At 39.4% G+C, this 27,775-nt stretch overlaps 1 protein-coding gene across 1 annotated transcript in view; it reads left to right on the top strand.

Annotated features, from left to right (window-relative positions):
• Positions 1-2,463: 2,463 nt before the first annotated feature.
• Positions 2,464-27,775, top strand: part of atosa (atos homolog A) — a 36,567-nt gene continuing 11,255 nt past the window's right edge. The window contains exons 1-2 of the mRNA XM_026172610.1: positions 2,464-3,876; positions 25,996-26,180. Coding sequence (XP_026028395.1) covers positions 3,846-3,876; positions 25,996-26,180 — 216 coding nt within the window. The 5' untranslated portion in view covers positions 2,464-3,845. The remainder of the gene's footprint in view (positions 3,877-25,995; positions 26,181-27,775) is intronic.

The raw sequence follows: 27,775 nt of genomic DNA, 5'->3' as shown, positions 1-27,775 counted from the left end.
TTTTATTTATTTTATTATCCCCACCCTTTATGCAAGAGAAACAAATAAATCTTAGTTTAAAAAAATACCCCAATCTTCATAACTATTGGGTGTCTATATTTAACACTCTGTCAGAGATGTATAACGTTAAATATGATCCTTCTGCTCTAACGGCTATCTTTGGGGTGATACCTCAAGACATCACTTTGCCAAAATACTATTCGAATTCTATTGCCTTTGCTTCACTTATCGCAAGGCGCCTTATACTTTTAAGATGGAAGCAGGAAGCTCCTCCCACACATGAACAGTGGCTTGCAGAGCTCATGAGGTTTTTACATTTAGAAAAGATGAGATATACACTGGCAGGTTCAACCACCAAATTTCTTAAGGCATGGCAGCCATTCCTGATGTACATGGAAACATTTAAAATGACCACCTTATCATGACCGGATGCCATATCTCTATATCACTATCATAGTTAACTGTACACTGAATGTCCCTTATACATTTTATTTTTATATTTGTTTGTTGTTGTTTGTTTGTTTTTTTGTTGTTTTGTAGGGGTTTCTTTGATTTGTTTGTTTTCCTTCTCTATTTCTGTTATCTTTTTGGGTATTGTAAATACTGAACAGCAAACTACTGTATGTCCAATGTTTTGTTATTAACATGCTGCTGTGACTGAAAATAAAATTTATAAAAAAAACAAAAAAACAAACTCCTTTACAATATTTCAGTCAAAGCCATTTTATTCAACACAAAATTTCTTTGACACAATTGACATTTGTTATCACACCCGTTATCAGATAACCGTGGTTATGTTTGAACTAACATTCCTACTTTCAACAAATAGCTTCATTTTTTTTAGTTTGCAGTATCTTACAATATTTTGCTATCTTTGTTCTGTATCCCAAATAGTGTCATTTCACTAGCAAACTAAAGCCAGGTCTACAGAGTCTGTTCATGAAGTGAATTGTTATTGTTGCCTTTAATCAACACTGTGTTTCATCACAGTGTTGATTAAATCAGAGCATTTTTCCCTTGTCCTCTATTTTCCACCAGAAAGTCAACACACCACATCTTACATGTATCAGGATAGGAATAAAAAACGCTGCAGGTGAGACTGCAACAAAGGAATGAGTGCAAAACTACTGCTTTCACTTAAAAATATCATTAGTTTAATGTATAACATCTTCCTTGACATTGAATGTGAAATTGCTAATCCATGTGAATAACCATTCAGATTTTACAGCAAATTAACTGATTTTCAACACAGAACAACTTTTTTTAATCAAGTGTGCATTTGTATTACCATTGACACTGCTGAAATGCAACTTGTAATTTTAAAAAGCAGTGTCTTGGGTAAAATGTGAGGCATTTAACCTATGCTAATTTCAGACCCCCATGGTGCTCCAGCTGGCTAAACAATGGTTGAAATGGGTGGGGTGGTCTTAACACCTATTTTAAAAGTATTAAAACTATCCCCATGATGACAAAGAAAAACAGTTTCCCATGTCCTTTTTTTTTTGGATTTTTCTTTTCTTTTTACTTTTTTTGGGTGCCAGGACAGTGGGTGAGAAAAACATGACTACTCTTGGGGGAAATACAATTACATTGTTCTTCTGTTACTGCTTCTACTGCACATTTTCTGACAAGAGCTGACTCAGATTTAAAAGTCAGAGGTGGGAGCTTTTTGACCTAGATGAAGACCTTAAAACTACTGAAGCAATGCACAATAAAACGACTAAGATGCATATGGTCTCAATTTTGATTTTTTTTACTCTAATTGTTATAATTTACCCCAGGTTGTGTTACTACTATCCCAGCAGTGAGGCAGGCTATGAACAATAGAACTCCTTGTGTTATGCATCAGGTAATTAATTGCCTGAGAAAGTTGAACAGGTTACAAACATTTCTACTTGCAGTGGGTACATAAGGCTATTTTATGCCAAAGTGTAAGAATCGTGGCCCAAATATTCTGCGAGCTGTAAGTGTTCCAATCACCCCCAGGCTCCCCTACTGTTTTTTTACTTCATTTTTGCCAACTCTTTGGATTTCTTGCCTTAATGCCTAAAGTCACCTCTCATTACCAGCATCTGACTGTGGGGAATCTTCAAGTGTCATCCATGCCTTATAAAATGTTTCGCTTTTAACCTTGAAACTCTCAACCTATAGCGTAAACATTTCGAGCTATTTAAACAAAAAAAAAAAAATCAAGTTCTATTAACCATCGCCTTTGTTAAAAAAAACACCGCAGGGGAGTTTCTACGGAGGAAAAAGACGTAGTGAGCCAAGGGTTACTGTTTTCCAGAAACTTCTGAGTGAGTTTAGATGACTGTCATCCAGTTTGTAGCCAACTAACATATAACAGCATCTCCAAAAATAATCTTGGCCTTGTTTAGGTTGAAGCCAGAACAAAATGTCCACAACGGAAAAAAAGACGAACCCTCACGCGCGCACGTGAACGCGCACCGAATTCCTCTGACCAATCAGCATTGGAAGAGAAGCCCATCTCTTGTGCGTCCTCGTCTCCGCTCGGACTTTTTAATCGCTGTTTGTCTTTCGGAAGTGAAAAGGCACGCTGCTGGGCTTGTGTTTTATTTTTAAATCTACATTTTTTAGCCACACATGGCGCGACTTCCTCAGAAGTTTTGGTACCACTTCTAAGTTGGCGGTTGCTATGGCTGCGAGTTCATGCGAGGCTGGTAGAGAGGGAAGTGACGAGAGGCACTGTTGTTGGGACACGTGACTAGAGCTGCACTGATCTGTTTTGACAAGCAGCGGGGAGGGAAGTGAGGAAGGGAGGCAGACTGTAAAGCATCACGACTAGGAGGACTCACTGTTCCTTTCATCTGCATTTCGCCTGAATAATATCAGTACCGACCTAGTCCTCTAGTTTTAGTAGTCAGCTGGTGTCAGCGCCCTGACAACAACGGTTGCTCCTTAAAAATAGAAAAAAAGCTTGTGGGAAACGTCGCCGTCGTCCCCGAAGCGTTCGGTCGGAGTCGGACTATTTGTTGTCGGTTTGAAAAGTTTTAATGAGGATCACAAAGGAAGTCTGTACAGGTGGCGTTTCTAACGCAAAGTAGATGGCGACGATTCGAGCTTTGTTGACGGGCAGAAAGTGCACTATGTCCGTGTGATTATCGCTGGTTATCGTTTCGCGAGAGGAATGATAACGCTGAAAATGTTCTCGTCTTAGCAGAGAAAAATACCGAGACCGCCCGTCATCGGTATTAGCAGCTGAGCCGTGGCTACCTGTGCTACATTACTGGGGGGTTGGGGATGTTTGCGAGGTCGTCGTCACTAGCACCAGCTTAACAATACAGAAACAGTAGGGGTTATATAGTTGGTTGAGTTTGCTTTCTGAATAGCAGTGCTGAGTTAGCAAATCCCCCGCGTCTTGGTAGTTAGGAGCCAGCCTTACACAAACGGGGACACCGAAATGAACCACGACTTAACTACGGTTCAGGTGGTGGAATTTGAGACTAGCTGCAAGAGTAGCCGGCTTGCTAGTTAAATTATTTGCAGTCAGAACGGCTAGGCGCAACCAAGCAGACTGACAATCCTTACGCTCACTGTAAGTGGCACACGCTATCTGTTATCTTTGTGTTTGACAATACAGCGCGACTGGATGGGAGCAGACAGTAGCATGCTAACAAAGCAATGCTTTGTTGTTGGATAGGGGGCAGTTGGCACCAACACGCAGGCTTCACAGCTGATATTATTGCTTAGGTAACGCAGCAGCTCTCAGTCACAGAGAGGGGTTTAAGGGGGGCAGACGCCCGTTGTGTGTGCTGTCCAGGCTAGGTGTGTTAGGAAAAAAGAAGACTGGGAAGATCTCTGCAGGAGCACCTGAAGGCAACCTGATGACACTGGACAACATGAAGCCCGAGCGAGGTATGTGTGCCACCAGAAAAACACGCATACACAGACATATATTTATAATGTATCTCCCTGGGGTGGTCAGTGTTTGGGTAAGTTGTGCATTTCCGGCTTTTTAGTAGACTGACTGTACCCATTTCCCCGAGAGAAGAATCAGGTCAAAGAATTATGTAACAGCTGGTCAGCCTGGTCACTGGTTATTTGAATTAACAGATCCTGACTTGGGTAAATGAGTACGTTTGTGTGCAGTAAAACACACATTTGTTGCTCTAATTTACAATGTTAACCCTGTCAGCTGTTTTATTTCCTCATTTTTTGCATCAGCATATAACCTGCAGCTCTTGTTTTGGTAGTCTCTTGCACTGGGCTGCTGCAAAATATTCTTGACACCCACCCTGTTGTGGAAATAAAGCTCCTGCCTTATGCTCTGCAACCTGTTTACAGCTCACTGTATCTGCAGCAAGAGGTAAAACAGGGACGGAGGGGGACATCCTTGTTCCTTTCAGTGTGATTATGCTAATTATACCATTGCATCAATTTGCAAAGGGTAACTCGGTGCCTAAATCTCTGCCCTCAGACTGTTAACAATAGGTTTTGTGTAAGCTCCTTTATTATGTTAGTTGAATTATTCACTAACTAAATGATTCATTTGGTGACTGAGTGGTTGTTTGTGACCCAGAGTTGTGGTTGCTTGAATTTGTGGAAATTCCAAAATAGCACCATACTTGGGAGCAGTGAAGGCTGACTGTTTTCAGCCAGTTATAGTCTTTGTGTTTACATATGTTGTGAAACTGCAGACAGGCTGCTGACTGGTTTGAGTGGGCTCTTACTTAAGCACGATATGCAGATAATAGGACCCTTACACCGCACAGTAAACATGTGCCCCACAAGGGCATAGGCTTTTAATCCCAGCCTTACCTTTCCTTGCCTGTAGGATCCTTTATATAGAAACACAGAGCCAAACATTTGTGGGATGTGCTTTGCCAGAGTAAAGGGCACACTGGTTGACATAGTACAGTGTAATTATAGCCTAATAATGCAGCACAGCATACTAGGTCAACTAAACAGCCAAAAACAAACCTGCTGGTGCAATTGATTTACAAATAATCTGTATGCGTCTTCCTGCCTTGTGCAGGCCAGTAGATTGAGAGCTGTTGGCCTAAAACACATTTCTACAGTGCGTCTGTTCTTTACCCTTCATGGATTATCGCTGTCATGTTCTAATTATGAAACCCTGTGCCAGTAGAAGCTGCACCACAGCAGCAGCTCACCGTTTGACTGGCAGATACCGTGGTGCTATTGTTATTTTGAACATACTGTGCTGTTCTTGTGGTGGAGATGCCAGATTGCTTATAGGCTAGATGCCTTCTTTTTCTTGCTTCATTTCTCAGAGAAGGGACTGCAGTGGAGAAGAGAGGAGCTGTTTACTCAAGCAGCGTTTTCACACCTGAACTCTGGACACTGTCAGAGTAATTAGGACAGTCACTATCCACAAAGCTGCCCTTTATCACATGAAGGAGACAGCATGAGATAGTCTCTGGACATTTACCTTGGGGATGTTGTCACATGGGCTCAGAGTTTCATCAGGAAAGCTGCTTATTGGGATTGGGATTTATTTTCTTAAATGCACATCAAATGTCTAAAAAATAAAAGTTCAGTGATATAGCCCATATTGGCTTTAAAGATGATCTACTAACAATAAAGAGAGTAGCACAAATTAGTCAACTTGATGAAGGAGCAAGTAATCTACTATCCAAAATAATGCATGCTAGCACAGGTTTTATGCATTACCTCGGTTACTGTGCATAATACCTGCATTGTTCTGGATTTTATTTTTGTTTTTAACCTGAATACCTTGGGAGGCAGAATCAGACATTAATCTGAAACACTTTAATCCATAAATAAGTTCATTTGTGATGTCGCAGAGCTGTGTGTGCATGTGCACTCCTGAGAAAAACCACACAAAGCATTGTGTGAGCTCTGGAGTTCTCATGAAGGACTCATCTCTGCATGGCTGAAAACCTGAAACTCAGTGACAAGCTACAGGGAAGCTTTGGCACCACATTTACATCATTAAGCCATTCACTCATGCCAGTACAAACTCATTCTGATAACATTTCTAAATGATTTACTCTGAGCATCATCTATCACAGCCACATCAGGAGAAAAAATAAGACAGTGTCACAAACCTTATTAAACAACATTTGTGTGGTACATTTAAATAATTTCTTAGCAAAATTTTGCACTGTGAAAGTCAAACTGTTACAAATACACGGGCAATAAGGCAAGCAGGAAAATCAACCATGTCCCTGCTTTCAGTAACAAAATTTATACTGCACCTATTCAGTAAATGCTGACACTAGCTTTTTACTGGTAAAAGAGGGCTTTGCACTGCTGCTGATTGTCAGTAAATCTGACCCCTTGTGTGGGGAAAGACCTTCAGGCTATTGAAGGGCACCAAGGTCAGACTGAGAGTTCCTAGGAGTGCCTTGCTTTGTAAGTCCAAAAGAAAAAATTGAACAAGTCCAGACACATCTATTTCACACTGTCTCAAGTAGGGCTGTTCGATTATGGCAAAAATGGTAATCACGATTATTTTCACTGAAATTGAGATCTCGATTATTTGACGATATTTATTTAACCCTTTAAGACCTACCATAGAACCAAGTCCACCAGAGCTTACCGTATATTATTTTTTTACATGTTGTAGTGCCATTTGTGGGAGCATTTCAAGTTGCTATACATCAATACAACTGTTATAGCCCATATTTTAATAATATGTATGCATTAAGTCCATAGTAACTACATTAATTGCAAAAAAGTGCAATAAGCTACAAAAAAATTGAAAATCGTTTTTGTTTGTTTTTTTACATATATTTCTACTTGGAGAAATTTAAGAGGTTTGTCCCTCAAAACTTTAAATACAAAAAAGTTGCAAAAAATAGTTTACAACAACAGGAACTTTATTTTGAGTGTCTTCATAGTTTTATTTTGGAGATACAGCAATTTTTATATACTGCAGGAAAAACAAAAAAACAATCCTATGATGCAAATTTGCAAAGAAAACAGCAGGTGCATCAAAATAAACTATTTCCAGCTGTGCAATTCGAGTTCTAAGCATCCCAGAAACTATTCAGAAAAGTCAAACATGACTTATAAAAACACCAGTATAGGCTTTTAAGGCCTACAAGTAAAAAACGACATTTTCCGCGAATATGGCGTCACTTCTGGTTTTGGACGAACAGCTGATCGGCTCGGCAAAGCGTGTTTCTGGAATATTATGTTTTTGTTCCTGCAAGCGCTTTTTATGCAATTTTTTGCAAAGCTTTATGTGGAAGGAAACCGTGACTGAGGACAAGCTGATGGTATAAGATGTAAATACAACTCCTCTGGTTTCATATGCAAAAAAAATTATTGCGCTAGCTTACATGGTTCAGGTTCTACAGGGATTTAAAAATAGTTACACAAAACGGAGCGTGCTGCTCTGACCGGCTTTAAAGGGTTAACAATAACAATGTATTGAATAATGACTTTAAAAAATAATATAAAATAGTGTGCAAATACTGATAACAGTGCAAATGTTTGCAATATAAGAAATAAATGAAAAATATAAACATCTATGTTTAGTGAACTTTGCAGTGTTGCTCTGTGGTGCAGCTACTACACCGTAGCAAAGTTTACACACTGTGTCTACTTGATCCACGTCTGACTCCGCGAACCCATAATGTTTCCACACCACTGAAGTTTTTGGGGTTTTTTTACCTCTCTTTTCAACCAACGGCAGTCACTCTCCTCTCCAAATAACTTCTGCTTAGCTTTCCGAGCTTCCCTTGGGTCCTCTTAATTGTTGTGACACGTGTTCGAAATGCAGAGAGGTGCGCTCGATTTGCCACACGGAGCAGCGCGAGAGTAAAGCTTGAGGGAGGTGCTAATAATCGGCTCAGTCATTTTTAATGATCGTTGAAAGCCCAGATCGTAATCGTGATTAAAATTCGATTAATTGAGCAGCACTAGCCTTAAGTTGTACTGCCTCTGACCTCCTGATCAGCTTGGCGGAAAAAGTCATACCTTCTGGGGAAATGATAAGATGAAAAAGAAGTACTCTGCCACATCTTGCTCCTTGCTTCACCATTAACCCTTTTGAGATAGAATTAGTGGACTTAACAATGGTCAAATTCAACATATCAGACTAGTCTTTGTGCTGAGCAGACCTATCAGATCCCATGTAAGTTGGATGAAAATGCTCCAAATTTTGCGTTTTCTTATCCCTTCATGAGCTTAATGAATTCATACACGCAGGAGTGCATGTTTTAAATTTAAAACCACAAAAGAGCACTAATGTCAGACCCTTTCTCAGGTATCAGTTTATCAGATCTGATATTTAGGGGAAAGAAGCAAAATCAGTCTTGGTCTTCAAAGAGCCCAGCTCCCAGATAATTTGGACATCCAAGAAAAAGAAAAAAAAACTTTTCTTAAAGTTCAGCATCTCTTTGGGGCCTTAGTGAAGTGTGTGTTTGTTATTTATGAAAAAAGGAGCACTTATATTCTGCTCCGGGGCCTAACCAGAGTCATCTGACCCCCTTGTTCTTCTGTGAGTTGAGCTATGAGTCAGGACACCATGTGTGTGAGTGTATGTGGGTGTGAGAACAGAGTGAGTGTGGCACAGTATTCAACAGATTGCTGTTGGCCCTAATAAGCGCTGTACCGTTGAACCATGTGGCTCAACTGACAGCTTTTACAGGTGCCATAAAGAACAGCTTTGGAAAACTCCAGAACCATTTACACTAGTCGGGGGGGAAATGGCTTTTTGTATTGTTCCAAACTGTTGCTGCTTAAGTGTGGTAAAGCTGGGTTTTAAAAAGACATAAGTTTTCTTTGTGTAGCAGAGGAAAGCACGATTCAAAACCACTTTGGAATTGTTTATGGTATAAAATCCTCCGTTTTGCTCAGCTGTGGCCTTTTTCACTCTTAGATAAGTGGAGGCTCATTACAAATAAAAGCTGATTTGCATTAGATGTTGACTAGGGATCATATAGATGAGTAATGAGCAAGTTTCCTTATGCCCTCAACCACAGCTCTCATTGTCCACTTTTCAAACAGTATAGTCTGAGATGATCTCAGAGCTAGTCATGTCGGACTTAGTCAGCTGGCAAGCCTCAGTTCTGCATTTGTGCTCTCTATAATGCTACTTGGTGTGTTTGTACACCAGTGCTTCCAGTTGAAAGAGGAGTCGAGTACAAGTCCACCTTCCCCCACCCTCCAGGCTCGTACCACTGCCTGCCTTCTGCCATACGTTCAGCCAGATTACAGCTGCCTCGAGATGTCCCCAACACTTGCCAGCGGATCAGCGTCTACACTCTCACTGATGAGAGACCTAGATAACGCCGAGCGACATGCACTGTTGTCCCGTATAGCACCTGTCTAGTCTCGTGCTGTCTTTGCATCCTCCTCAGCTGTGATTTACCTCCACAGCAGGAGGCTGACACAACAGGTGCTCTCTTCTGTTTTACTCCTCTCACACAGTTGGAGCCATCATTGTCTTTTTTAATTTATTTACTCATTTATCTACCGAGCTTCTGTTCTCAACATGTTTTAGCTTCAGTGAAGTCCAAAGTTATTTGGACAGAGTTTCTGTAATTTTTTTTCTCTAAACACCATCACAATAGATTTGAAATAAAGCAATTATGATGAGATTGTGTGGAGAAGTGTAGATGTCTGGCTTTAATTCAAAGGGTTTAATAAAACGATTAACCATTTAATTTCATTAAATCAAATTCAGTTTTATTTGTATAGCACTGAATCACAGCAATAGTCATCTCACTTTATATAGTAAAGTAAAAAAAAAAATCTGGCCATTTATGCATTATCCCTCCTGATTGTAAGGCACCTGAAAACTAAAAATATGAATATATTCAATACAAAACTACTTTATTGTTTTTTTTATTTTAAGGAATGTTTGTTCTCTTTGTCTGTTTTTTTTTTGTTTGTTTGTTTGTTTGTTTGTTTTTTAACCTGGGGATATTTCTTCTGTCAAAGTCTTGCAGCTGGAATTAATTTTATCTTCTAAGTGCTTTTCCATATTGCCTTTTCAATACAACAAAACAGCCATTTGCTGACCCAGCTGCAATGAACATGGATATTGGACTGCCCATTGTACACCCAGCTTTAGAGCTGCCTTTCGCAACGAATACCATTCAGCTGTGAGTTACTATCCTGGCCCCTGGTGTAATCAGCCTAAATCAATGCTGTTGTGACAGGTTTCACTGTAAGTAGCCTAGCCTAGCGGTCGTATGGGATTGGGCACCCACTCCTCCCAGACCAGTAATGCTCTTACATAATGCTTGAGCATTTTATTAAGAACACCAAACCTTTATCTGGACTTAAATGCAAGTGTGCTCTTACCTTGTATGTACATTCTGTGTGTGCATATATAGACGTGAAGTTTAAGATTACTACTTTAAAGAGCTTTATCCTCACGCAGACATAAAAGCAGGAACACTTAGCCCAGCCACTTTGTTAACCCGCACTGTTAACACGCTTTTTGGACAATCAAAAATACAGAGTCCACAATTGGCCCTGGACTGGCTGAAGCAGTAAGTAGCAGCATGGGTCATATTTCTACTGCCAGTGAGTGATGTCATTGCTTGTTTGTTCGTCACATCCTCCCGCCCCTGTGGCTCCTCATAGCCAACCAGCAGCCAGCTCTGCAGGAACAGGAAGAGCCATCTGGGCCTGGTGATTTTTCTTGGTTGGGGTGGTGTTGTGGTGATGGTGGTGATGTCTGTGTCTCTTTGTCTCTGTGCATTTAGTTTCTTTGTTTTTAGTTCTATCTGTCACTGATTACTGATCTGTTTAGTTTGTCTCCCTTTTATACTTTTAGGGTTTAAAAAAAAAAAGAAAAGAAAACTAGATGAATTCACTAAAATCTAAATTTACCCTTTAGTATAAGCTTTTGAATTGATGGAGACAAGCTAAACAGCATTAATGCAGTAAACAAACCATGTTTCTATGTATAGGAACTTAATCTCCATGAAAAATCAAATCTGGGTGGTGCATCCTTCCTTCCACTTCAAGTTTTAATCCCTGATGTGACATAACAACCTCGCTGTTACACTATAAGCTCTGCGGGATGAGCCCTGTTAGCTTGAAAAGCACAAAAATACAAGGCACTCATGCTTGTTAGAAATATTTAGAGTATCCATTCATTGGTTTCTGAGTTATTTCTGGAACTGAGAAACCAAAATGACAGCTTCTTGTTAATCTCAGCGGTGTTTGGAGACAGTATGTTAAGGGATGTGTGATTATCACTCTTCTGCCAGGTCTGAGAGGAGGGAAAACCTCCTGGCAATTACTTTTCTTTCTGACTTCCTTGCTCCACTGGTTTTCTTTTACTTCTCCTATCTCCCTTTTCTCTCCTCCCCATTTTCTCTCCACTCCTCTGTATCATATCACATATAGACCTCAGCGTTTAACACCCCCACCTCCACTATCTGCTGATAATATTGAGAGAAAAAACATATTGACAGAAATAGGGCTACCTTGACTTACTATTTTATACACAAGAACTAAATACCTGACAGTGTACCATGTATCTTTACAGGCTTCTCAAAGAAGGCATTATGCAAATATTTGTATGTGTAATAATGCAGGGAGTTCAGGAAAAAGTCATCCTATTGACTGGCAGTCAGAGTGACTGTGTCATAAAGCAAATGCAAATTAAATTTGCATTTCATGCTGATATGACCAGAAAGTCAAGAGTGGCCAATGAGTCCAAATCTAAATTTTATCTTTATGAGAGCTTCTGTGTGTAAATTACATTGTTCGTATTCCAGGCATTGCATATAAAAACATTTTCTCGACTGTGTTTCATTTAAAGGTGTGCTGGTCAAGATAATTCCCATTTGTGATACAGTGCAAACCTGGGGCTTGGGTGTCTGCTCACAATCCAATGCCAGTATTGCATTTGATAGCTGTTTTCCTCATTGTAAGAGACAGGGAATCTTTTATATGTTTTAAGGCAAAATCAGGATCAACCTCAACAGCGCTGTTTTATCTTAATGAAATAAAATGAGGAATGAACAGATTTCAAAGTTTGTTCAGAGAATGTATTTATTTGTAAGTAAAATAATAAATGACAGCAGGTCCATGATAAATGCAGTGGAGAAAAAAAGGGTGATATTCGCATAATTGATTAACGCAGTCTGATTAGGCTTCTAACACACATGTACAAAACGTGGAAATGATGGGAAACATCTTATGTGAAATAATGTTTAATCAAATCCCAGCATGAGCTGCAGTGATCCAGTGTCCTTCTTGCCTCTACTTTATGTAACTTCTCTCAGACCAAACATAACAAGTGGAAATGAAAATTAGTAGAACTAGTAGTAGTAAGTTAAAAAAATATGCAAAAATACAAGTGAAATGCCTCCAAACTGCTATGCTGTTAGTTCTCCTGATAGCTCCTGCTGCCACATTGCAAAGTAAACACAAAACAACACAGAGCACTGAATAGTTCAGCCCAACACGTCGTCACCAATACCTGATCCAGCTAAGATCCAATCCAAATCTTATAGCAATATAAATATTCCATTCTCTAACCAGTGTTTATAAAATCAAAACCTCTACTGTCAGTTGCCATCATTTTTGTTTTGTTTTGTTTTTCGACTGGTTGATGTTTAATATAGCCTCAACAGTCCAGAGTGAATCAGAAGGCTTTTGAATCCTCTTGAAGGGTTTAATTTCTGTTACCAGACACCACATATCTTTGGTTGCAAAGAGTCTTACATAAGCACCACTTTAATCAAGTTCACACACCACACACCTCACTGGCTTCTCTGTTCCCATGCTCACTGTGTGCTGTTGTGGTCAATTACTAAAAGACCAAAGTAGGTGACTCAGAAATGAAATGTCAGATGACACTATTAAGACACAAAATACAAATAAATAAAATAAAATAAATGCATTGTTTTCTGTGACTGTGATTCTGTCGACTTATCAAATTATTAGATGCAACTTTTTTTTCTTTCTTTTGTAAATTTAATTGGGTTCTTCTCTCTCATGTGACCTCTTCTTTTAGAGTAATGAAATAATGGGTACACATACACAAACACACAGACTCCCGGTGTCTGTTAATGGAGAACACCTTCGGGGCTCTTTGTGGAGGCGTTAAGCACATTGTTTATTAACCACAGTGTTAGGTTGAGTTAATTTGAAACTCATCACAACTACCCCCTCTCCTTAACTCTATTGTCTCATCTCAGTTCTTTCAGGCCAACAACCAGGCTATCTAATGAGTCAGGTGATTCCTTATCACTCCAAACATTGCTTCATCCTCCCAGCAAACCAGCTGACAGTCACTCTTTCCTGCTCAACTGCGTTATTGTTCTTTTCACCTTTGCTCGACAGGCTTTAGTCGTTAGATTTTTTTTTTTTCATATAGGTATATGCTTTTAATGAATGCTGTTGAAATTTGCTGTCAGGAGCTGTAACCTTGCCCTTTCCTACCAGATTAATCATTCTGTATAACCCTGCCAGCAGTAAGGCAAAGGTTTAAAGCAACTGTGTCAGCTTTAGCCTTTTGATTCTTTGTCCACAGCAGCTATTTCCAGTCTCCAACCAAATCAGTCTGGCCCACTTTTTACACAGCCTTTGGAGCTACACTGCTCGGGTTGCTTAATTCAGACTCCCCTTTCTAGAAATTGACACTAGCAGCACAGGAGGGGTCAAAGGCCTGTGCATTTGCGTTAGACAGGGTAGCTCTGATTACAGAGAGAGGCTGGGTTGTCCCACTGCCCTAGTGTCCTGTCACTGCCAGCATTCAGCTTGCTGAAATTTAATAGTGGTCTTATGTGGAGTGAATATAACCGTAAAAATTACCAGGATTTTGTTTTGTATTTTAAATTTATCATAAAAATGATAATGTTTTCATCTTCATTCCAGCACATCTAGTATACTATCAGGCTGCGTGTTTGTAGTGTTCGGGAAGTAATGCAAGATAAGAATCCGAGTAGATGTAAAGTAGACTCTATAGTGTACATTTAAAGGCTACGTTAGAGAGGTCTACTTAACTGTTGGCCCCACTGGAGCTTAGCAATTCTCACTTTGACCACTGCCCACCTTGTCCACTATTGCTGTACTTACTCCACTCCAGTTCAGGTTAGATAACAGATATTAGTTAGACAGTGAGGTTGAAAAGAACCACTCTTGCTTGAATAACAGAGGCTTTGTGCCTCACAGCTCCAGTGTGTGCAAATAAGGTCAAACAGGATACTGCAGAGAGTTGAGGTCAAAAAGGGCACCGTGGAAGGGTACACCGGACCTTTAAAGATACTGTTATGGATATTTCAGGTGAAATCGGGGGGTATTTGGAGACCTCCAGGAAGAGGTGATTAATTATTATTACTAAATGTCACAAATGCCTGTCTTTTGTTAAATCTCATGAAATTTTACTGTACTTTTCATTCTGCTTAACTGTTGTTCATTCTGCTGCATTTACACCAGGAAGCTGCCCAGTGTAACCAGTCTTATACAGTTAGCTGCCAAGCAACTCATTTGAATAATAAGGGGTTTAAGTACCTTACTTAAGGACTTCAGTTGCTATAGTTGTCAAAGATGAAGGGAACATACTGCATCTCATTTTTAACCCTGGATGTCTGTACAGGATTTGAATTTACACATTTGTATTCACTGGCTAGCCAAGAGTGTGCAGATTTACAGTTCAGAAAGGCTGTAGAAGCTGAATTTGCCAGTCGGTATAGTTATAGCTGCGTTAATTACTGTGGAGGTTCAGTGAAATCCTGCAGACTCATTACACTCCATCAATTGCAGTTACCTAACCACAATAACCTGCCATTGTTACTGGTTCTTTCATCATCCAGTATTGACCTAATACTGTAAGAAAGCTGAACAGATTTGTGTGTATGAACAGAAGTTTTCTTGGTTTTGAACTCGGTGACATACAGTTTTGTTCTCATTAGCCAAATGAGAAATATCCACCTGTAAGTTGGACATGGAGATGAGGATATGTAAAGTAGTAAAGTCGAATAGTAGCAGTTTAGACAAGATGCATAGCTCTTTATAGCTCTTTTATAAAATAAAAAAGCCTGAAGTTAACCTTTTGCACCTCAGCTCAGATTAGGTTTGTTTGTTTAGTCCTTCGGAGTCCAGTTAAGCTTCACAATGGTGATTTTTTTTTTTTTTTTTTCCCATGAGCTCAGAGGTTGTTTATCATGTAACATCAGTAGTATGTTACTCAGCTACTAAACAACAGCTCTTGTTTTATGTCTGACAATAATGGGTGTGATAGAGAGGACAAGGTGGGGTGCCAGTCTGGGTTGTGCATGTGTTTGTGTGTCTGTGTGTCATTTGTCTGTTGGCAGTTGGAGAATAAAAGCTGAGTTCACAAAGAAGGGTTCTCCTCAGCTGTAGTGGGACTAAAGTCCCTTAGCCAATCAGAACTTGTTGCTATGTCTCATGTGAATCTGCCCCTTTGTGTTGTTAGTGGGAGAGGGACACACACACATTACAGAGTCCATAGTTTAAAGGAAAGTGGGAGCATTTTCAGAAAGGCAGAGGAAAATCCCAATATAGTCTTTGTAAAACTAGTAGTTGTCAACAGAGTCCAAGGTTTAGTGGTGAGATACATTGGCAGCCAGCTTATTGATGAAATTTAAAATACCAGGGTCTCTCACTCTGTTAGTAAAAAACTAAAACAACTGTGATTTGTTTTGTTTTTAAAATTGAAGCTGGAGTTCTTTCTTTATGAGAGATCTTTACCATTATTTACAGCCGCTGGCAAAAACATGCCGGTTTCTTGGCAGACTTCACCACTTCCAGTGTTTTGTAATCTTGTAACACAAGGCAGACAAAAGCAGGAAAGGTGAGCTGGCAGTGATGTGTGATTCATGTTTTAAAACGCTATGGAAACACAGCTGACCCTGTTTATTACAAGTGAAGTTAAGCAAAGCAACAGTCCTCTGCTGTTTTACCGCAGAGATGGAGAGTAAAAGCTCTGTCTGTATAGCGATTCACATTAGAGTACCATAAACGCTGAGGATAACATGCACAGCGACCTAGAGAGGGCTCAGCACTCACAAAGCGAGCATGATCACATAAACAGCTTAACTGTCATAACAGAAACTCATAATGTGCAAAGCAAGGCCGTGGCATAGAGCACCTCACTGCACCCTTACAGAGCACAGCTGAAGCGGTAACTGTCACTTGCGAAGACACATATTGGCGCAGATCATTGCTACACAGAGACACTCTTCAATCACCGTGACGGGAATCTTTAACACAATTTTCCTGTTGCCTTGGTAACACGTGTCCCACCCACCTTTCTTCCCTGGTCAGCAGTTATGATCATTGATCACAGTCTTCTTCCATTCCCAGGTCAGTCAGCCAGGAGGAAAATGACTAAGACCATATCTGTTTTTCTTCCGTTTGTGTTGGAAGTTGTTTTTGTTTGTTTTTAATAAGAAAAGCGGAGGTTATTTATTGCTACAGAGCCTGTGTGGTTATTGCTGGTTCTTCTTTTACAGGAAATTTAGCAAGATTGAAGCTTTTAGATTTCTTACATGGGTGCACTGTGTTCGGGAGCACTTTTAAAACTGGCAGATGTTGAGAAATAGATATAGTAAAGCTTCTTATTTTTCACTGGTGAACCTCTTTAAAAATTTTGTCATCTGTATCTGATAAATGTTGTTAATTCAGTTGTCTGAAACCATGTGCATCACAGTGTTGTTTCCTTAGAATTTCCCACGATGTTACAGTTTTTGGTGATACTCTAAGCTTCTTGTTAGCTCGTGATATGTGGTACATGGCATGGGGGTGGTTTTTTGGACCAGCTTGTGAAGTTATACAAGACTGTTCCCTCTATCCAGATGTTTGACTTTTTTTGTTTTTGTTTTTTGGCTTTAACTTGTAACCCGGTCCTGTGGTTGTGTGTTACTGTCCCAGTGTGAGTAATGGTAATTTTAGATGAAAGCTGTAAACCAATATGCTGTCCCAGTCAAAAAGTGATAAAGTTTTTGATCTACAGTAACTAAAATTAAAGGTTATTATTTTGTTTCATGGGCTCGTTGGGATTTAGTGGTAGTACTTTTTGACTGTGTTGTGTTGACTGGCAACAAAGTGTCAAAGTATTTGGGTCAACCAAAACTGTTTTAAATCCAAACTCCTGTTTTTGTTCAGCACAAGTATTTTTTTTTTTTATAACCAAATTCACGGATCAGCATTACAGGATATATCATAGTTTTGCAACACTTCACCAATATAATGTCTTTAATGCAGAGGAATAGAAACAGTCATTGGTACTGTGGATTTTTGATGAGTTTTCTGACAGTTTACTGGAGAAAACCTTTTAAAAAAAAAAGTGCAAGGGTGACATCACCATGTGGAATAAATGCCTGGTCCAAACAGCCTATATTATATGAAAGGTCTCCTTTTTACCTACATCTTGATACCCAGCTCATTTCTAGCTGTGATATTCACTATACTTTTCTAATGTAGTTATTTTTAACGCACAGAAACTTGTGTTATTGCTGTGAAATGGAGAAACAACATTGTTGTTCATATATATATATATATATATATATATATATATATATATATATATATATATATATATATATATATATATATATATATATATATATTATAGTTTGGAAGTATTGCATATTGGTCAAACAATATTAAGACCTAAGGCAGTTTTTCCAAATCCTTGGGAGTTTGAGAATACAGAAAGGCCTCGTTCACAGAGGATCTCCGGATTTCCCTTTGCAATTTGTTGCCTGTTCAGCTTGTGTCAGTTTTCTTTTGGCATAAACTAGTAGGTCCCTCTTAATCTCTTACAAAGCTTTAAAGTGGAACATCTGTATGCCATGACAGTTGTGTTCAGTGCTTTGTTCTCATTTTCTAACTCATACATGAATTATTCCTTTACTTGGAGACAGTTGGTCGTTCACATTGTGGAGATCATCTAACTCTAAGACAACACTGACGTTTCTAACATGAGAGCTTCATGACTCATGTAATGAAAAGTCGGAGCTGACTACAAAAACAGACACTTGCTTTGTGACTTCTTGTTTGGGAAGAATAGTGAAGGTCTGTTTTGGTTCTTTTTTGTTTTTTATATTAGATTTCGGGACAGATAGTCGTGAACCTTCAGATGTAAAGCGAAATAGATATAATTAATTTGGTCTTGTAAAAACCACCTGGTCTCCAAATATAATCAGTCACATTGCAGAATTATGGAACAAAAGGGGGGGGGGGCAGCCTTGTGAACAATTCCCATAGTGGTAGAAATGCATTCGCAAGAGCTGCTGACATTTCAAAACTGCCACCTGCTTTGCCACCAGTGCATTTGTATACTTTAAGGCTGAAAAGCATGCCTTCATTTTTTTTGAGGTAGTTGCACAGTGGACATCAGGCTGCTTGCATAAGCATAGCTTTGTGGTGGACTTCATGGGAGTCCCTGTAGAAATAGTCCACAAAGTTGTCTGTACTGTGATACTTGTACAGAGTTAGCTCAGCATAACAGTTATAATATGTAGAAATCAAAAGGAACAGAGAACTGCATGGATGTCAGCATTTTAACAAGTAACTTGTGGCTGTTAGAACTTTTCTCACACTTTTGAAATACTGATGATTATTCTTATCTTTTAATAGCACATGACTTCAGGCACTCTCTACTTTAGCAGTTTCTAATATGGGTTTTCATAGCAGACACCATTACAAAGTCATCAAATAGTTGGTTGTGGGAACCTTCACTTTGAAATAAGAGTGAGAAAAAAACAGAAAAGGAGTGCTTACCAAGTTGTGTCTATATTTATCACACTGGGGGCTGCAGTAAAGGCATTTAGCATAGAAGAACTGTCTTGTAAAAATGCAGCTGTGAGTGTGTCTTTATATCTCTATCGGGACTGCAAAATTCTTGATTTCAAAAGAGAGCCTTGGTGTTTTTTACCATTCAAAATCCAGAGGACAGTTGTGTCCAGATAATGAAAATTTTCATTTTGTAATGTCTTTTGAGCATTGTTGGGTTTGTTGAGAAGCAATGATGGTGCTTTGTTAGATGAAGGTTATGCTGTGCACCAGTAGTGCATAATGTCACATGTTGTGGTGCTGCTTCCTTTGGTTGTTGGTGTTGATTGCTCTTGCAAAGATGACAAAGAAGATGTGATGTATGCTGCTCTTTTTAATCTCTCATTTCAATGAAACTGCATTCAGCACAGTAGATTCTCACTCGTATTTTATGAGTGAAACAGAAACGAGTGTTAGATTTGTGTTTATTTATTTATTTTTCCTCTACTGATGCACAGTTAAAAGTCATGTGACACGAAACCAATGTTTTGTTTTATTTTAATCCTTTCAGTAATGCATACTGTACATGATAGAAGTTTAGTTTTTCTGAGAAAAGCTTTGGCTTAAAAATACAACTGCGTATATATTGCAGCCCTTGAGCTTTTGGCACTATCTGCTGTGTCCAGTCCATGCATGATTGAAGGTGAGCTCATTACTGCATCACATTTTTTAATTTATATTTCCTGCAGTGATGACTAAGAGGTGTAAGTGCAGCCAAAAAAAACCCAAAAACCCTTTACTTTGAACTGTTCAAGAATCAAGGACATCCACTGCTGTACCCGATCATAATAAGAAATTTTGCGATAGGAAAGACTGAACCTTCTATGTTTGGCTCCATTCAGAAGGAGTTAGATATCATTGTGTGTTAAGCTGACACACCTCAGTGAGCCCAGCAGACTGCTGCTGCACTGAAGCTGCCTGGAAATTGCCTTAATGCAATGCCTCCCGGCTGGCTGGTTATCTGAAGTCTGCAGACCCAAAAAAATCAAATGTCTTACACTTATCAATTTAAAACCTCAAAAGATTTTAAACATCAGGACTAAGACTGGGCATTTGAACTTTTGTAAGTTGCAAATACCCACTTGTGTCTTTGTTTCCTTGATTTGTCTCCAGAAATGGGTCCACTTGTACAGATCTTTGTTCAGAGTTTTATTGCATATTCATCTTGAGAAAATTGTCTCAGCCTGTAAGAGCAGTCAGAGCTGTAGTATCTTGTGTGGATGAAAATCAATTATTACTATGAGATACTTATTATTTTTACAGCATACTTGTGCTCTTAAACAAAGCAAGTGTGTGTTTACTGTTCCTTTTTCTCTTGCTTCTAAGTTTATTCTAATATTAGACGTGGATGTTTTATACAAAGGCAAGTGGAACACCCACTGATAGATCTTTGTTGTTATGTAAATGTTGAATCATGTTTGGGGGGGTTTTCTGGTTTTTTGTTTGTTTTTTCCCTATATTGCAAAATAAGTGTTACACTCACTTAATTTAATTAATTAATTAAAATAAAATTAAGGAAATCCCCACTGTAAAAATTGGACTCTCACAGTGCATAGGGTATATGTTGAAATGTGTTGATGTGCTGTTCTCATCTATAAGAGTTGCTTCATCTCCAGAGTCTTTTATTTATTCTTTTCTGTCCCTGTGAGTATTCTTTGAGAGGAACTCTGCTGAGATAAATGTCACATAATTTGCTTTATTTTTAAGAAATTTTTTCCAAGGTTCAAACATTTGAATGAAATTCACTTGACAGACAGTTAACTGAAAACATGGTTAAAATGACTTCCTGTCTCCCCTTTGAACTAACTGTGTAGGTTTCCGCTTTCCCCTTCAGTCATCTGTCTCCTTCAGTATCTCTACAGACCTTCTGTCTTTCTCTTTGTGAGCTCTGGCTGCTGCCCTGCAGTATGTTATCCCCCCTCTTTTTTGAGTGAGATATATCCTTTCCTTGATAATCAGTACCCCAGCTTTAGGTAGGTGAACTCTGCATTGTTGAATTCCCACTGTAACTTTGATCTGTGACTGATCTTGCACCAGCTTTTGTCTCCAGTTACCTCCATCTCACTTTTGGTAATGCAGCGAATATTTTAGTTAGTTGTTGCTGGGTTTTTTTCTTTTTTCTTTTAAACACAAACGCAAAATAGAGAGAGTAAACCAAACTTCTGTGCATCAGATTTTTGAAGATGCCTCTTTGGTGTGGGAACTGTTTTTCTGGCATTTCATTAAAACTGGATTCTAGAAAAAATTGTTCATTGGTCAGTAATGAAAATAATTATTAGTTAAAGAAAACAGAGCTTTGCATATTTCACAAATCAAAATAATACAAATCTAGCTTAGTTATTTAATCCTCTGTCTAAAACGAACTGTTTTGCTTGCTTCTTTTTTTAACCCATCTTTCTTCTGATTGGCTGCCCCTCATAGTTGGAACAGTGGGATGGGTGGGGCTTCTGTGCTCAAAGGTGGAGCTGTGTACCTGAGATGACTATGTTAGAGATAGCCCTTCTGATTAACATCATACAGAACAAAGCCTGAATGATTTGAATTGACTGTTAAAAGCATATGCTGACCTAATTTATTTAAAAAAAACCCACCATTGTAACTGTTTATATATCGCAGGTCTCTTTTAACCATGCTACTCTGGAAGAGGCACAAACCGGGTAAAGTAATGGCCGTACAGAGGAGGATGAGAATGGTGGACATATGGGTACTTACTCAGCATTCTAATTAGCTGTGAGTGTATGTGTTTGAATGTTTGTATGTGTAGAGAGCAGAGAAAGAGGCACAACTATGCAGTGATTGTGTGGCCATGGTGCGCGGATTAATCTTATCTAAATGTGTGTCTCTTACATTCTGTCTTTCGCTCCCTCTTTCATGCCATCTGTTTGTGTTTTTAAAAAGCTACTGGGTACACAGTGTAAATGCTCTACTAGACTAAATGCATTTACATTGTATAATTTATAAAGACAGAAACAAGTGTAAGAATCTGTTGCAACACATGCAACAAAAAAAAGGCACACTGAACAGGTTGCTAAGGCACTTTACTGTGACGACAATGTTGGCTATCGAGAATGACCCCTATGCTCTTGTCCTGGAGGCCTTTTTCCATCCCACATGACTCTATACTGATCTTTTGGCTCGAGGAGATGGACACAGCTGAGAGGTGTGTATGTGATTGTGTGCATGTGTGTGTGTGCTGAACCAGGCGATCTGTAGGCGGATTCAGGCTGCTCTTGGTGGCAGGCGGTCATAGGTCTAATAATAAGACGCCCGAATCTTAATCCGACCTGTTACATAATTCACATCACACATGATCAGGAGACAGATGAGAGATCACATGCACATGGAAAAGAGGAAAATAACATTTTCCATCATGTGTACATGTATTACTGTTTGGGTTTGCTTAGTGCAGCATTTATCAGTGAAGTGTCACTGGACCTAAACACACAATTGTTTTCTGTTTGCATTTCTCAAGCACTGTTAGTAGTTGCTTATGGTACTTCTTTCAAACAATTTAAGAGGTCTAATGTAAACTGAAGAACATAATTTACACACATAGATGACCCAAAAACAAATTGAAGGAAGAAAGGAATAATGTATCTCAGACAAACATTAATTTAAAGTGTATGCATACAAACATATCAGCTAATGAGAGACAAAACTGACCGTTTGAAAAGATGGAGAGGCAGGAATTAATCAGTCATGGTCCAGTGGGTAAACGGAAGATGAGGGGAAGGAAAAGGCAGGATTGAACGTTGAACTTGTAGGCTTAATGACAAGTAAACAACTGTTACATGAATTTTAAAGTGACATTAACTATTTGTAGGTATGATTTAAAACATTGTTACATGCCTCTAGCTTTAGGAAATAATTTTAATATATATTTATTAGCTTAAAACGATATATGAAAAAAAAAGCCCTGAAGTTTTCAGGTTTCTAAAGGTCACATGTGCGTGTGAGAGCTAGTCAACTAGATGTTGAAGCTCTGCTGCCTTCGTTGTCCACAACAATAATACTATTCAGTCAAACTAATTATTCAGATTTTATAAATGGAATTTGGATTAATGCAATGATCAGACACTGCCCAGTCTTTAACCTGCCAACTCTTGTGTATTATGTGCACAGCCTCTTCCACACACTACTCAGACAGCTCCCTCGCTGTAAGCAAAATTTATTGTGCATCATTTATGTCTTTTGCGTAGGATTTCGAGTATACAACCTACACAGACATGCTTGTGTGCTGTAGTGCAAAAAGCCAGCACATAGTCTGGCATTTCTGATAGTTTAAAAAGTTGGTTTGATAAGTAAAGGGAAAGACAGCCAAGTTTTCCAAGAAAAGGAAGGAGTTATGAAACCATTAAACACGAAGAAGGTAGATGTGAAAAGCACTGAAATAGGCTGCACTGTACAGTTTTCATTGTTTGGGGGTTTTGTTTTGTTTTTGTTTTGTTTTTTTACACTTGTTTTCACTTCAAATACATTATTTGTCTATGAAGATCTAATTTGGTCTTCTCCACAGCAGGGGCTAAGCTAAAGGACCAACAACAGCGCATCACAAGCAGAAGTAGACTACAGACCTGCTGTTTCACATAATCTTGACACTGCCCATTGTTGACAGTACACAGCTACAACATGTAGACTTAAGTCTGGAAAACTTGGTCTCAGGTCACCGCCCAATGATGCTGGCCCCTTAAAACACACAGTGTATTTTCTGTAGTGTGAATGCCTTTAAAACATTCACGGTGCAGAGAGCAGGGCTTTTTCCTGCCACATGCTACATGTGAGAAGGGAAAATATACCAACCTGTTTCTCCAGAAACAGGAGAGGGTTGAAAATAATTATTTTTCTTAAGATACTGCATTACTTCCATCAGTCATTGAGTTGAGCTTTCTGGGTGAGAGTTTTTCCCATGTAGAAGGATCAGTCTCTGTACCAGCAAGATGAGAAAAATGCCTTACTCTGACTTTTGTTCTGCTTTTAATCATTTCAAGTAGCAGAAATCGGACACAAATGGGATTCTTTCTGAACACTTCATCTGTCCAAAGGTTTTCTTCGCCTTAGCCTCTTTTGTCTTATTCTGTATCTTGATTATCTCCTAACTTTGATTCAAGTTGTGTCTCTTTGTGTTTGTGTGTGTGTGTGTGTGTGTGTGTGTGTGTGTGTGTGTGTGTGTGTGTGTGTGTGTGTAGGCTTCATAGGAATGCTCTATTCAGGCGCAGTCCTTTAATGAATGACAGCTCTCATCTACACATACAGAGCCTGGGCCCCTTAACCAGAGCCTCCACCACTGGTCCTTTGTGTGCATGTTGTGTGTCATGTTGTCCTTGTTTGTTAGCGTTCATGTGTGTTTTTGCAATATGTGCTTTAGGGGTGTATGCGTTCCCGAGTCTAGCTTTCCCTAGAGCGAAGTAATCTGACACCCACTGTGCACATATGAATTGGGAGCTGTGTGTGTGTGTGTGTGTGTCTGCTTTTGGGGGTTAGCAAACCATTTCTCAGAGGCTGTTTTTTCCCTCTGCTCACTTAAGCGCTGCCCCCCCCCCCACGCCAATTCATCAGCCCATGCTTCATTTTGTTCCCGAGTGTCACCTTTAGCCCAGATCCCAGTAGTACCAGGAGCCTCTTTGACCAACTGGGAACATCAAACCTTGGTTGGAAATCAGCAAGCCAGAACCCACCATACCCAGTGTGTGCAACCAGCCCTCATGTAAAACGAGAGACGGTGTCCTTGAATGCTGACCTTTGTCATACATTACCCCATTGCTCCTGTCTCTTCTCTCTTGTTCTAGCTCACTGTTGGTCTCCTACTCCCTTTGTTCACACAGTTCTGATTCAGCCCATAAAGAAAAGGAGATTGTCTGTGAATATAGTCTCCCTCTCCATCTCCTTTACCCTGCTTTTATTCAGCCTACAGCTGGCTAACAGACCCCCTCTTCCCCTCCCTCCCTCCTCATGTTTTGTATTGGACTGCGTCTCTCTCCACGTGCAGCACCAGCTCAAAGGCATGTAGGAGGAGTTCCCTGAGTGGAATGTGTGCGACTGGCTGGCTATGATATGCATGCACTCACACATATATACAGCAGCAGCTCATAGCTCACACTTCTGCATAGCCAGCTGAGAGGGACTCTATTCTACCCAGCCCCGCTGTGGTGGGAGGAGGACAGGGTGTGTTTATGTGCTTCTGTACTTGTGTTCTTGTGAGGACCAGCACAGTCATAGTTTCAAAGAAGAGAGAGAGAGTGAGAGCAGTGTTTTCACCTAAATTTGACTTGAGTTTGGTTTGCTGCTGGCTCACTTATTTAGACCTGCAGAGGTTATATGTACAGGCAACTCCTGTGAGTCAGAAGAAAGAAAGCTATGATTCTTTGTGCTGCTGTGCATCAGCTGACCTCCTGCGGGATTCTGGGAGTTTTCTCTGGAGAAGAGCAGGAGATGGAGAACTAAGACAGGCTCTTCAGCTGTTTGCTAAAAATACCCTCCTTAAGGTCTAAGCTCATTTATAACACAAACAGCAGGATTTGTTTAATTTTGTTGTGGCAGGAGACACGCGAGCTAGTTGACTATCATCTTACTGACCCAGCTGCACCTTTTTGTAGTTGAGAATCAAATACATTTAATGAAATCAAATACTTAGCATAAGCTGTAATTTTACTGTGACATCTAGTTCTCCTTTGTGCTCTTGTATAGCTGTTAGTCAGAGGGGAATAGCGCCGTTAAAGGTCCTGCTCTCTCGTGCCAGCCCCACCCACAGCCCCTGGCCAAACTGGTGGAGCATGCACTCTTATGATTTCTCTTGAGTGATTTCCTCGTGTAACTGGTTGATCTTTTGTTTGCAAATGTTTTTCCAATGAATATTAATGATGTCATCGTCAGTGCGGCTGATGTTTATGTGCACGCCACATAGAGAAGAAACAATCAGTGTGGCTTCACCCAACAACTCAGCTGACATGGATGATCTAAATATATTCCTTTGAAGTGGCCAAACTGGAAAACTTGTGTCATTCACTGCATTGCCCCACACCCCTTCTCTAAGCAAGTCTTTTCAGCCCAAGTTAAATGGCCATTTTCAAGCATGCAACACTGAACAGGCAGAACAGGTGGCTTTCTGCCGTGGGTACATTACATTTTGTTTTTGTTTTTTTTAATTGATACTTTTTTCCAGCTGATTTCCCCCCCCCCCCCCCCCCTTTTTTTTTAAATTATTATTATTTGTTTGTTTGAATGTGCACTGGTCATATAGCTACTGCTGACCCTTTGTTTCTTTGTCTTGTCCAGATGCAACAGAGGAGTTTTTTGAGTACGATGCGGAGGAGTTCCTGGTGTTCCTGACCTTACTCATCACAGAGGGAAGGACACCAGAGTATTCTGTGAAAGGCAGGACTGAGGGGCTACATTGTCCGCCAGCCCAGTCAGCCATGCCTCCTCTTCACAAGCATGAATGCAGCGACAAACTACCCCAGGTAAGATTTATTTCATACATCCAGGCAAGGCATAAAGTTATCTGGTACTGTACCCTACATTTAAAGGCTTGTGTTTTTTAAACTGTTCCACATTAAGAATATGGCTGCATGTACATATTGAAAGGAGCCCTATGTTTTGTATTCGTAAAATAGGCCTAATTTGGTTCGCTGTGGGTCAGCAGTTAGTGGTAGTTACGTGGCCTCGAGGGCTGTTTGATGTCATATCACCTGCACTGATAGCGCTACAGATTTTTACATGATTAAAAATTCCATGTGGAGATATTATTACTATAGTCATGCTATGGACACAATTATCAAACAAGCCCGGGCATGTCTGAGAGCTGTGCGTCACCCTCAGATGATGATTTAGTACCTAAAAAGAGAACTACTTCAACCAACCGCAATGCTTTGCAAAATGTACAAGAAAACTGTTCCCACTAAGCGTGGAAACAACAAACCATTAAGTACAACTGGTGATATGCTACCCAAATGTAAACAAGTGACTCTACTGAGAGCTGCAGTACACGGCAGTTAGAGTCCATCTGACCGGAAATGCAAAGGGTGGATGGAAATTAGTGCTGTGGTTACACGGTCGAAGAGCGTTGCTTTAAACAACTGGTTAAAAAGCTTGACCTACAATATAAAATTCCAGTTAGAAAATCTGTGTTAAAAGTATATATAAATATATATATATATATATATATATATATATATATATATATATATATATATATATATATATATATATATATATATATATATATATATATATATATATATATATATATATTATACATTTATTTATTTATTTATTTTTTAAGGTCTAAAAAATATACATTATAATTTAATTTAATGTTTCTGAGTGAGTAGAGTGTGACTTCATGCATTTATCTGCAGTTTGGATCAACCTTACATGTAAACATAAGGGGGATCACATTTAATACAATTATATTGCGTTCTTGTCTTTCTGAAATGGTTAACAGGTCGATACAGAGCCAATCTCCATGTTACGTGTAGCCAAATGATAGATCCACCTCAATTTTAACAACCTGCACCATCCATCACTTTAGTAAACATTTTATCAGGAATTGAGGTGTAAAAGGCACAAAACGCTGATAACCTTCTGTGGGATGACCTTCCAGTCCCCCTTCAGGCACAGAATTTTTCCTTGCTTTAAGCAATGTCAATGTACACAGTTACTCATGCAGTCTTTGTTATGTAAACTAAAAGTTGACTTTCCTGAGGCTGGGCGGTATACCAGTTCATCCAGTTTATCTGGTGTACTGCCCTGAATTCCTTTTAAATTTTGTCATACCAATCCACAGCTGACGTTTTGAGCGCTTCAGGTATAGATTGTCGTATCCATTAGTTGCGCATTAATCTTATAGTTTTAACATCTCAACATAATAACCCAAGACAGACAAACAAACAAAGATAAATTGGAAAGTGGAGATGTGCGGGAACTGAGTCTGCTGTCTCAAAAGTTGTGTTTAAAACATAAATAAATAATAATGTTTTTTGCAGTGTTGTGGGTTTAAGCTCAATGACAGAGGAGCACCCAATAATGTAAAGAATGCAGTATGCTGACTTCATTC

Source organism: Astatotilapia calliptera, chromosome 1 (genome assembly GCF_900246225.1).
Source record: "Astatotilapia calliptera chromosome 1, fAstCal1.2, whole genome shotgun sequence".
NCBI classification, from domain to species: Eukaryota; Metazoa; Chordata; class Actinopteri; order Cichliformes; family Cichlidae; genus Astatotilapia; species Astatotilapia calliptera.
The sequence above is the reverse complement of the archived record's forward strand: the minus strand, read 5'-3'. Positions and strand labels throughout refer to the sequence as shown.